A 12,010-nucleotide genomic window follows, 5' to 3' on the forward strand; every position below is an offset into this window, starting at 1 on the left:
GATGCAGGGAACTGCTGTTCCTGGCATTGGTCCAGCTGAAAGGCTACTAGGCAGAGCAGGCAAACAAAGAGGTACTGTGCAGACAGTGGCACTGGGGACCACCTGAACGCGGTCCAAGACCCACTGGTGGATCCTGGCTCACTAATGGATAAATACTGGCTTATGCACGCATCTATGTGGAATGACTAGAACGAGTAACTTGCTTTAGGCCTCAGAGGACACCTAGGCTTTTAACAGTTGCACAGAATGGGAAAGTCCGTCAGATGCTTCTCCCTTTCCCTGCAATGCTCCCACCTGTACCGCTCAGTACTGTGATGGGAAAAGTCTGCTTCTGTCAGGAGCAAGCCAGCAGTAATTCACACTGAGCGAGTTGGAGTTAACTCTTTATTATCAAGGCCAGGATCTGAACAGGAGTGTCAGGCCAAATGAGCACGGCAGCTCATCTCCAGCAGGCCCACTGTTGAATTTCTCCTTGTCACACAGCTCTTAGCATGCACAGGAGCACAGTCAGAAGACAAGGGGATCTGCAACTCTAGTCTGAGGATTCCAGTCACATGGGTAGCTCAATAACACCAAACCACAGACCTTGACTGGACATTCAAATTCCTCTTCTCCTTGCTATTCCCCTCATGTGTCCTCCCACCTTTCCTGGTTTGAGACACACCAGTCTGCCACTTCATTCAGACAAATACTGGTTTGTGTTGCCTTGCAAGGCTGTACTGGAAACCAGGGCATGAACATGTGAGCCTGAGTCAAACCATGATTTGGCTAAACCACTTTTTAAAGAAATACATTCATTTCCACCATTTTGTTTACCAGGCTCTGGGATTCTTTCCAGTCAATCAACATCCAATAGTTACTTTTGAAAGCCCCGAAATGCAAAAGACTTTGGCCCCAATCCAACTTTAGTCGCAGGCAACAAGTCATGTGGATCATGTGGATCTCCATCTCAATTAAATGATGTATCCAGATTTTTAAATGAGGCCTGGAAGAGTAATGTAATGAAGATGGGAATGTACAGCCAGTTGTGTCCCTGCTATGATGAGCATAGAATGATGTTTATGCATAAGTGTTTCTCTTATTACTTTGGAGTACAGAAGCCCATTTAAAAGTAAAGAAATACACAATGAAATTCATATTCATGAACACTTACATTTTTGTGCTGTTTTTGAAACTTTGGCTTTTAAAAATGCACACAGAATTCTATAAATCCTAGCATTAATTTCATCATCTCTTAGTTATACAATCTGAGTGCAGTGGGAAGGCAGCAGTTGTTGATCAAATCATTTTGTTTTGTTTTTCTTATCTTGGGACGAATATACATGAAACTGAAACTAACAATCTCATCCATATCCTGCTATTTAATTGATCTATGGAGAAAGTACAGTTATGGGATTTATGAAATACAGGACAAAAGAAAAATGAATTCATTTATTACACAGTCTTTACAGAATAAAGCATAGAATAAAGAAACAATAAACTAGCAGGGGACATAAAACAAACTGAAAATGAGTAGGATCCAGATTTGAGACATTTTAGTATGTATAAACACACATTGTAAATTATTTTTAAATTAGGCCCATCTTTTAAAGGCATCAGTGGCCAAAGTTTCTGCATAGCACCTTAAACACCACTGAAGCTAAATATATATCAATTAACGATAACTATATCTGTTATCAGGGGCTATTTGTACACCTTTATTACAACCTTGTAAAATAAATCATTTTCTGCGCACAAACAGTAGCGCATTATTTTAATATTCACTGTCCATGAACTTGAAAGCTGAACTGCAAAATCCTATACTTTTCTGCTCAGAGGTTAAGTCCCACTGAGGCTCAAAACCAGGTCAGTTTCTGTTTGTATAATAAATCTCTTTAAGGAAATTGAGGATTTTAAGGCAGTTTCATTCCTATGCTTGTGGTGCTTACCAAATCATTTCTTGGAAGTTATAAATGCTGGTAACATATGCACATCTACAGAAAACCAAATAATTTAAAATAATGGTTTTCTGTCATTGTAAAGATAGTTTTGAAGCACGAATACATTGTTTACAATAACTGTGCTCCAAAAATCAGGTCACTGAAAGTATTAATTTACTGCTGTCCACTTGGAATTCTTATACAACTTGAGCATAACCACCTACAATAAGAAATTAACATATAAATACAAAAAAAATCCACCATTACAAATACAATGTGACAAGGCTTCACTCACCAACAGTTAAATCAACCGAGTTCTTAACATTACTGTAAGTCCCAAATTTGACAGCCATAATGTAGATATTTTAATCCATATTATCTCTCTCTCTCTCTCTCTCTCTCTCTCAAGCTTGCATCTCCACTTTCAGGTTATATGGTGGTTTTCTCTCCCCCCCCCCCCCCGGAGTTCACAGATGATATAATTGGCTTCAGGAGTGTTCAGAGCTGCTGTGCACATCTGCACTATCCAATCAAGACCTACCCGGTACACAGTTTCACCAACTGCACATGTAACTGTTGGCTGTAGCATAACAACTGAAATAATAATGATAAGCTGAGGATTTGCCTTCCTGGAGAGCATAGCTGTGGGAATGTTAGATTTACACTTATTTCGTTACAAGTGTTTTAAAGGTACAGCTTGCTCCAGGCTTGTGATAAGCCATAAGAGGACCCTGTTGGATCAGGCCAATGGTCCATCCATTTCAGCATCCCATTCTCACAGTGGCCAACCAGAGATGCCGGCAGGGAACCCACAAGCAGGACTGAGCACAAGAGCACTTTCCCTCTTGTGATTCCCCACAGCGGGTATTCAGAAGCATTCAGAAGCACGACTGTCTCTAACCGTGAAGGCAGAGAACGTGCCTAGAAGCCATTGATAGTTTGGTTGGTTGGCAAACATCAATTTCCCCTAAGGCAAGTCCCGATTCTCCTTTTGACCCTTAGGGACCCATTAGCTCTATATGGTCACACAGCCACCATAATGCGTTCCTGTGTTTTACTATCACTTTGGGTACTATATTTCAGCACCCAAAGTATTTCAGCTTGTCAGCACCTAAAACGTTCTGAGCAGAATTGTGACCATGCAATCCCCTCATGCCATCAATGGTGATAACACATCCTTTCTGGAACTCAGTCACTGCCCTAAATTGAGAAAGATCCAATTCAGCATGGTCATTTGATTTACATTTTTTAATTAAAAACAAAACAAAACCTAAGGAAGTATGTAATGTTAATTTCACATGCTGAAGTGGTTTCCCTTCTCTTATGGGACTGGTGATGCAGTCTGATCCAAGGCCAGCTTGATTAAATCTTGTTTATAGATGATCCTAAGAATTTACTGTTTAAGGACCTACTTCTTCTTTTTTCATTTCTGCAGCTAGAAATATATTAACGCAATACTGGAAGTGCTAGAGCAGGGGTAGGCAACCTAAGGCCCATGGGCCAGATGCGGCCCAATCGCCTTCTCAATCCGGCCCATGGATGGTCAGGGAATCAGCGTGTTTTTACATGAGCAGAATGTGTGCTTTTATTTAAAATGCATCTCTGGATTATTTGTAGGGCATAGGAATTCGTTCATCCCCCCCCCCAAAAAAAAATATAGTCCGGCCCACCACATGGTCTGAGGGACGGTGACCGGCCCACGGCTGAAAAAGGTTGCTGACCCCTGCACTAGAGGCACAGCTCTTACAGGGAGGCTAACACAACACCAAGGAACACAAACACCAAACACTTGCTTAATGTTTGACTATATTGTTTACAGTGCATAAGCATGGAATGTTTCTTGAGAGGTTGAGGTACCGTATTTTTCCGTGTATAAGATGCCCCCATGTATATGACTATTTTTGGAGACTCCAAATTAAGAAAACACCCCTCTGCAGTACCTGTGTATAAGACGAGCCCCAATTTTAAACATATTTTTTTTGGTAAAAAAACAAAACAATAACTAGTCCTATACATGGAAAAATACGGTATATGGTGATTGTTATAAGTATATTAAAAAACCTGAAAAATAAAAGTTGGGTTGTTTTTTTCTCAAAAAAACTTTTTCTCCAGTAAAGAGACATAACTGGCTATAGGAAATATTTCATATGGGGAAAAAACATTTCAAAAAATGCAACAATCCTACACACCAACCTGAGTATAAGGCCCCCACTTGGGACTTTCATCTCCAAGTATAGGATTGCATTGTCAGTATGTTTTAAACATACATACCTTTGCCTGAAAATTGTTTTACAATAATACTTGTAAATATTTTAAGAAATAACAACTCACTCATGCACGTTCAATTGTAAAGAGGGGGGATGAAAGCACAAAAAACTCTTAACATACAAATTTGGGCACGCTTGCAGAGCTGAACACATAAAATATGTGCACTTCCTTGATTTAGTTACCTGAAAGAATAATAATTACAACTTTGCTTTCTGTTTTGACAATATGATTTTCAATTTGTACTCATTCCAGTTGACTTGTATAATATTCATTACTGCTAATTAATTGCACAAAACAAATGCGCTTCTAAAAGAAGAACAATTTCCATATCATTGGCTCTGGTACCTGCATCATTTAGAGTTCTATACATTTCCACAGAATGTGGTAGAATTCTGGACTGTGCCACTTCAGACCAGGGAGGGGTGGGGGAGAGGAAGTGTTATACTTTTGAATAATCTTCCTTTTAAGTAAACTAGGGAGGAAAACTCTGAATAGCTTTGTTGTTTTACTACATTCAGGAAACTTTTTTGTGGAAAGAGGAGCATCAGTTTCCATGCCTACAAAGTGAAAAGGTTCGGTCCATTTTCCCAACCATTTTACCTATGGAATGTGCAGAATGGGTCTTAAATCCATGGACTCAGTAGAAGGAGGTAGCAATCCTGAGTTGATAGAAAAAGCTGTGCCCCTTCTGGTGGCAAGCAGGGAATGTGTTTTCTGAATGATTCCCCACATTAAAAAAAGAAAAAGACTGCCTGCATATGCAACAAAACTAAAACAAGGAAGCAGATTTTGGCACCACCTTGCCACTTCTTCCTATCTCATCCCTATTCCTTGTCTTCCTCCATTGCCCTCCCATCTGCTGCTCTGACTAAACCAAAGTATGAGCCATTGAAATGATCGCACATTCTTCCCGTGCCTACCCATGTGTGCTTCCATTTCCCCCTTCTTCTGTTATTCCTCAGTTTCTATGGAAGGGCCCTGGGGCAGGGACCTGTCATACCTGTTCGTGGTAAGCTTCGTGCACACTGCACATAGACGGCACTCATAAATAAACGATGGTAATCAGGGAAAGAGGTTCGAACCCACAGCCCGCTAGGCTAGATTTCAGGAAGCACAGGGTTGTTGGTTCTAATGCACGGGAGCCTCCAAAAATGTTGATTCGCCACCTACAGTCCTCTCTACCACTATCTTCCAAGCTGCAGGGGTAAGCAAGGCTTTGTTTCGAGGATCCCATATTACACAGCAAGTCTGTACAAAATCCAACAAACCCACTCTCCCATTTTGCACCAAAGTCCTGAGAATCGTGGCTTTCTTAACCTCAGGATCACGGTGCTGCACCACTGAGGTGTCTAGTGGAAGGTGTTTTATATGTCTATTTAAAACAGGCACAGGCAAACCTGGCCCTCCAGATGTTTTGGGACTACAACTCCCATCATCCTTGACCACTGGTCCTGTTAGCTAGGGATGATGGGAGTTGTATTCCCAAAACATCTAGGGGGCAAAGTTTGCCTATGCCTGACTTAAAACATAGCATGTGAATGCAATAAACCCGAACATTATACAGATACACAAGTCCCAGAGCCTGTTGAACAGATGCCCAGGAGCAAACCAAGGCATGCAAAAACATCTATGTGTGTTGGTTCCCACAATAAACTGCAGTTTATCCACTATATCCATTCCATATGGGAACCATATGAACAACTGTGGTTCCTGTAACCATGAAGGATAGAGGATCTCAGTTACAGATAAATATCACAAAACTAACCATTTCTGGGGAAAAACAACAAACTAAAGACATAGGCCAAATATTGCCATATTCCCCTACAGTCAACTAACATCCCTACAGCAGCTCTTGAATGGATATCCCCCATTGCACAACCAATGCATTTCTCAGCTTTTTGCGCCAACACTCTACTTGTTTTCTTTCCTTTTAAAGCCTCAGCCTCCTTTTAGGAAGTGTCAACTTTCACATTAAGGGAACTGCTGATCATTATAGGTTTGCTAGCAGTTGCAAAGCCCTTTGTGTGTTTCCAAGGAAGAGAAAAAAACAAAGGAAAAATTAGCCACCATCACTCAGAGAGCCCTTTTGCAAGTAACATTATCTCCTGAAACGACAACTTCCAGCTTGTTCCTAGCTATGCTTATTCAAAGCACAAAGAAGCAGTACTTTCCTAGACTTTTCTTAATTTTGATATAGTTTTGCTACCCCGAAACTGAGAAACCCATGAGAGAGAGAGAGAGAGACAGGGATAAATATACATACTGTACGCTGGAGCACAAACCCACAAATATGGGTTATCACTGTTACTTCTAAATCTTCCCCAAATCCAAAATTTGTGGAGGTTAAAAGGTAAAGGGACCCCTGACCATTGGGTCCAGTCGTGTCTGACTCTGGGGTTGTGGCGCTCATCTCGCGTTACTGGCCAAGGGAGCCGGCGTACAGCTTCCAGGTCATGTGGCCAGCATGACAAAGCCGCTTCTGGCAAACCAGAGCAGTGCTCAGAAACGCAGTTTACCTTCCCGCCGGAGCGGTACCTATTTATCTACTTGCACTTTTGACGTGCTTTCGAACTGCTAGGTGGGCAGGAGCTGGGACTAGGCTCTGTGGTTTAACCTAATAGTCAAGGGAAGGGAATTTGAATGTGTTCAGAGGAAGTCATTGCTTCAAGGTGTTGCCCCCATCTGACACATGAGAAAAACAGAAAGTTAGCGCCTTCTCATCCAACACACCAAGGCCAGCTTGGTTGGTTCAGCTTAGTCCTTCCATTATTTGAGAGAAGTAGGGAAGATTATCCACAAGGAAGCAAAGGGAAAAACAGAAAGCTCGGGCATCCAACAACGCATTTCCTCTAGAAATGCTGGTTTGCGAAGGATAAGTCTGCTAACAGCCCCTCATTACTGAGTGGGCAGGGATGGTGACAAGCAAGCAAGCTCATCACGCCTCTCCTTCTTTCTCTGCCTCTAGGACAGCTTTGGAGGGGGGGGTTCAAAATCCAAAGAAGCATAACTGAGCTGCACATCACATGAGCAGCTTCTCATGCAGCTCATCCCTGGAAAGGAGATTGGTAAGGAGATGCTGCTCTTTGTACCCAAAATCCTGAGCTTCCTGCTCAGGTAATACCAAGGCCTGGTCCTCCACTTCCCAAAGATGTCTCCGACTATCACTGAGGATATGGCTACTTGCCCTATGGCGAGATCTGCCAAGTGACAGCTCACACAGGGGTGGGGGAGAGAATCCCGCCCCAGAAGCCGTTGTCATCTGGCTCTTGGCAGCTCTACCAAGTGTTTACCCAGGCATTTGCTGAACGGTTTCATTCATAAGAAAACAGTTTGTTTTTCCTCCCCAAATTTGTGAATGAAAGATACCCCCACACCTTCCTCTCCGGGTTTCCTACACCACAACAGATGTAAGCGCCCGGCCAGAAAACTTCCCCAACTTACTCCAACTGCTGATCTGCAGAGCAAGCGATTCTTATAAGGGCACAGGAGCAGGGGCCAGCCCAAAAGCTGGCAACCCAGCCCCTGGGAACCTTTTACTGCTTGGATGGTGCCAAATATGAGGGGATCTGACAGCTTGTGGGGTGATTGGGGGGGGGGAAAGGTTGGTTCATGTAGCTTAAGAAATGACTAAGATTGCAGGGGCAAATATCCTGTATTATTATTATTATTTTATTTATATACTACTTAATACAAAAAAAAAATAGACTTCAAAGCAGTTTACTGGCAGAAATGCAGCTGGGGGGGCAGGCAGAGACTCCCTTGCGGGAAACGACCCCGCTGCCTTTGTTCCTTCACGCGAAGCCATGTCAAGGCGACCCGAGGGGGCGGCACCCCTGTCCGTCCGTCCGTCCGTCCCCCTTCACCTCAGCGCCGAGGGGAAGGGCGCGTGGGCCTCGGGGGTCAGCCTTGTCCCCCTTTTCTCGGGAAAATGGTGCTGGAAGCAGACTCCCCCCCAACCCCCAATATGTTGCCTGCCTGGAGTGGCCTCCGCTGCCCCCCCCCTTCGCCCTCCCTTGGCGGGAGGCGTTTTCCGACGGAGGCTGGGCTTACCGGCGAATCCTTCCGCCTCGTCGTCGTCGTCGTCGTCGTCGTCCGCTTCGGAGTCGGTGTGCATGGGCTCCTCGGCGAAGTTGACCCCTCGGCCGCCCTCGGAGGGGGCCCTGCGCAGCGCCAGGCGGCCGCCCGTCTCGGGGGGGCCCGCATTGAAGTGGCTCCGCTGCTCGCCTCCGTCCTCTGGCTCCTGCTCCTGCTGCCGCCCCCCTGCTGCTGCCGCCCCCGGACCCGCCTCCGCCTTGAGGCGCCCGAAGTACTGGAGGGCGAATTCCAGCAGGTCCCCCGGCTGGCTCCGCAGCACCTCCACCGTGAAGCCTTGCAGCAGCTCCGTCAGCCCCTCCGGGACGGAGATGCTCATCCCGGGGGAGCGCGCGGGGTGGGGTGGGGTGGGGGGCAGGAAGGAAGGAAGGTGGGCGGGTGGAGAGGGAGGAGGGGGAAGCCCAGCGGGGGTCCCCGAGCCACCCGCTCCCCCCCACCGGCGAGCTTGCAACGGGGCACTTGCAGGCTGCACTTGCTGCTGCTGCCGCTTAGCTGGCTCGCTCGCTTGCTTGCTTGCTTGCTTGCTTGCTTGCCTTGGATCTTTGCACCCCCGCCCTGCTCCGTGCAGCAGCAGCAGCAGCAGCCGGGAACGAGCCAGTCCCGACGGTGACTGCTGCAACCGCATCTCCCGCCCCCCAGCGCTGGGGGAAACCTCGCGCGCATGTGACCCGCGAAACCATGACAACCTTCCGCCGCGCGCGCGGCTGCTGCTGCTGCTGCTGCTGCAGCGTTGCAAATGCAACCGTAGGAAGAGGCACGCGAGCAAGCAAGCAAGGCCCGGTTCGAGTTGTGGGGCTGCATCGGCATTGGGAAAAGCCTTACATGATAAGTCAATATAGTGCAATGGAAGTGTTGCCCGGAGACTGCTTTGGGCTTGCTGGCCATATTTTTATTTTTATTTTTTTACCATTCCCCCCCCCCCCAGCTCCTCTTTCTATGAAACAGCAGCATGATTTCTAGAAATCGGCTGAGCTTCCATTTCCCTGAAAAGCTGCCTCCCACAAATCAGGCTGCTGTTATAAAGGCACAGGAACATGCCAGGCCTGTTTCCCCTCCCTTCGCCTTTTCTTTCTGGTCAGTTGGCAGCTCTGCTTGTCTTTTGTGGCAGAAGATGCTGCTGTTGCTGCTGCTCCGTACAGGAGGTTCATAAAGCTTGGAGCGTGGCCAGGGGGTGTCTAGTCTCCCTGCTGCTTAATTAATCAATCAATCAATTAATTAATTTTGTATACTGCTCTTCACCTGAAGATCTCAGGGCGGTTCACAGCATAAACATACTTTAAAATACAGAATAAAACCACATATAATATAACCAATAGCCCCCCCTCCCACAAGCACATTTAAAAAGGCATGAACTGTTAATTATTAAATATTATTATTATTATTAAATACTTGTCCTTATCCTGTATTATTTGCTGCCTTAACCGATATACAACAAGCACAGATGGAACTTAGTAACAGCGGCATTAAGCATTTATATACCGCTTGAGTGTGCAAAGTGCTTCAAATATTTTGTAATCCTTTAAAGTACCCTGTAAGGTCAGGTAGCAATATTACCCCCATTGTTCAGATGTGGAGCTCAAGGCTGAGAAAAAGTGGCATGCCTAAAGATTTTAGTGAGCTCACACTAATACTGTTAGTATTGGTATTAGTAGTATACAACCTTTCACCCAAAGATCCCAAGGTGCTTCACAACAGATTTTTTTTTTTTTTACTGAAAACTACTTTGTCCCTATGCAGTGTTCTTGCAGCGAAGTTGCTAAACTGGCCTCAGCTTTGCAGTATGTCTCATTTTAAATCCTTCCAAAGAATATTTTTGGTCTGTGGTCTGGTTTTACTTCAATGCTGGACAAAAGGCCACACATACACAAAAGGGTGCACAGGCCATTTCTCTCTGCAGTGTGCGAACTCACATAGCTGAGGGCCGTGTGCATTCACAATGCAACCACTGAGAAAGGGTCTAGCCCCAAGGGCCACAGCCTATAGTACTGGCTACATAATTTGGATTCCTAGCTTTAAAGACATGTATTTCCAGCTCTAGGGTTGAGATAGAAATAGATGAGGAATCATTGGAGAAATCTTAGGAGCCAGAGGCAGTGCTGCTGAGCAAGGTATCCACTGGGCAAACAAAAGCAGATTAAATGATTACAAATGAGAAAATACTTGGTGCAAAATTAGAAAAGTTATGCAAAGTGGTTCAATTTACCGTAATTGTTATTGATAGATACCTGGTGGTTAGGGTGAAATAATGTTCCTGCTGCCATTTACCATATATTAATACTCTAGCACTTGATATTATTTAGGGCATTTCCAGGCAAATGTGAGCGTTCCTGTGCTGTTTGTTTACATGTGTGAATGTTAATGCAGCAGAAAGTGTGCAAAGAAGCCATTTTAAAACCAAATACAGGTGGGTAGCCGTGTTGGTCTGCCATAGTCAAAACAAAATCGAAAGTTCTTTCTAGTAGCACCTTAGAGACCAACTGAGTTTGTTCCTGGTATGAGCTTTCGTGTGCATGCACACTTCTTCAGATACACTGAAACAGAAGTCACCAGATCCTTAAATATAGTGGGGGAGTGGGGGGGGTATTACTCAGAAGGGTGGTGGGAATGGGTGATAGGCTGATAAGTGTGGAAAACCTGTTGACGACTCTAAACGGCTGCAATTAGTCTTGCAGGGAAATGCAAGGGGTGAGATGGCTAAAGATGGCTTTGTCTCATTATACATAACAAAGCCATCTTTAGCCATCTCACCCCTTGCATTTCCCTGCAAGACTAATTGCAGCCGTTTAGAGTCGTCAACAGGTTTTCCACACTTATCAGCCTATCACCCATTCCCACCACCCTTCTGAGTAATACCCCCCCCCCACTCCCCCACTATATTTAAGGATCTGGTGACTTCTGTTTCAGTGTATCTGAAGAAGTGTGCATGCACACGAAAGCTCATACCAGGAACAAACTCAGTTGGTCTCTAAGGTGCTACTAGAAAGAATTTTCGATTTTGTTTTAAAACCAAAGTTCCAGTTACAGGTAGGTAGCCGTGTTGGTCTACCATAGTCAAAACAAAATAAAAAATAAATAAAAAATTCCTTCCAGTAGCACCTTAGAGACCAACTAAGTTTGTTCTTGCTATGAGCTTTCATGTGCATGCACACTTCTTCAGATGAAATGCACACGAAAGCTCATACCAATAACAAACTTAGTTGGTCTCCAAGGTGCTACTGGGAGGAATTTTTAAAAAAACAAAACCAAGTGTACTTTCTAGCCAATAATTGCTATTAGTGTTATAAGAATTTTAAAGTCTTAAGATATATAATAAATGTTCATAAATGTACCAAGCAAACACATAAGGTACATAAATATATAAACCACATGTCTGAAGCAGCACAGGAAGACAGTCCTGAAACCATTTTAACTCCCAAACTGACCAAATGTTTCTCTGCAAGAAGGGAGGAAATGGAGAAAAAAAAAACCTTCCCATTGTCTCAGGAATTAGGTAATTACCATCACAAAGGAATGGCCAGACTACCAGAAAAGGCAATCAGATAAGGCATTATCAGATAACCTGGCAGAACAGGAAAAACAGCAACATTCAAATTTCTGTTACAGGTGGGTAGCCGTGCTGGTCTGCCATAGTCGAAACAAAATAGAAAATTCTTTCAAGTAGCACCTTAGAGACCAACTGAGTTTGTTCTTGGTATGAGCTTTCGTGTGCATGCACACTTCTTCAGATACAC

General features: G+C 44.5%; 1 protein-coding gene across 1 annotated transcript in view; it reads right to left on the reverse strand.

Moving 5' to 3' along the window:
- The window catches only part of PRKAR2B (protein kinase cAMP-dependent type II regulatory subunit beta), a 55,715-nt gene extending 47,079 nt beyond the window's left edge, over positions 1–8,636 (reverse strand). Inside the window, exon 1 of the mRNA XM_033162111.1 lies at positions 8,238–8,636. Within this exon, the coding sequence (XP_033018002.1) occupies positions 8,238–8,598 (361 nt within the window). The 5' untranslated portion in view covers positions 8,599–8,636. The remainder of the gene's footprint in view (positions 1–8,237) is intronic.
- Between the last annotated feature and the right edge of the window lie 3,374 nt (positions 8,637–12,010).

Source organism: Lacerta agilis, chromosome 10 (assembly GCF_009819535.1).
Source record: "Lacerta agilis isolate rLacAgi1 chromosome 10, rLacAgi1.pri, whole genome shotgun sequence".
Classification (NCBI taxonomy): domain Eukaryota; kingdom Metazoa; phylum Chordata; class Lepidosauria; order Squamata; family Lacertidae; genus Lacerta; species Lacerta agilis.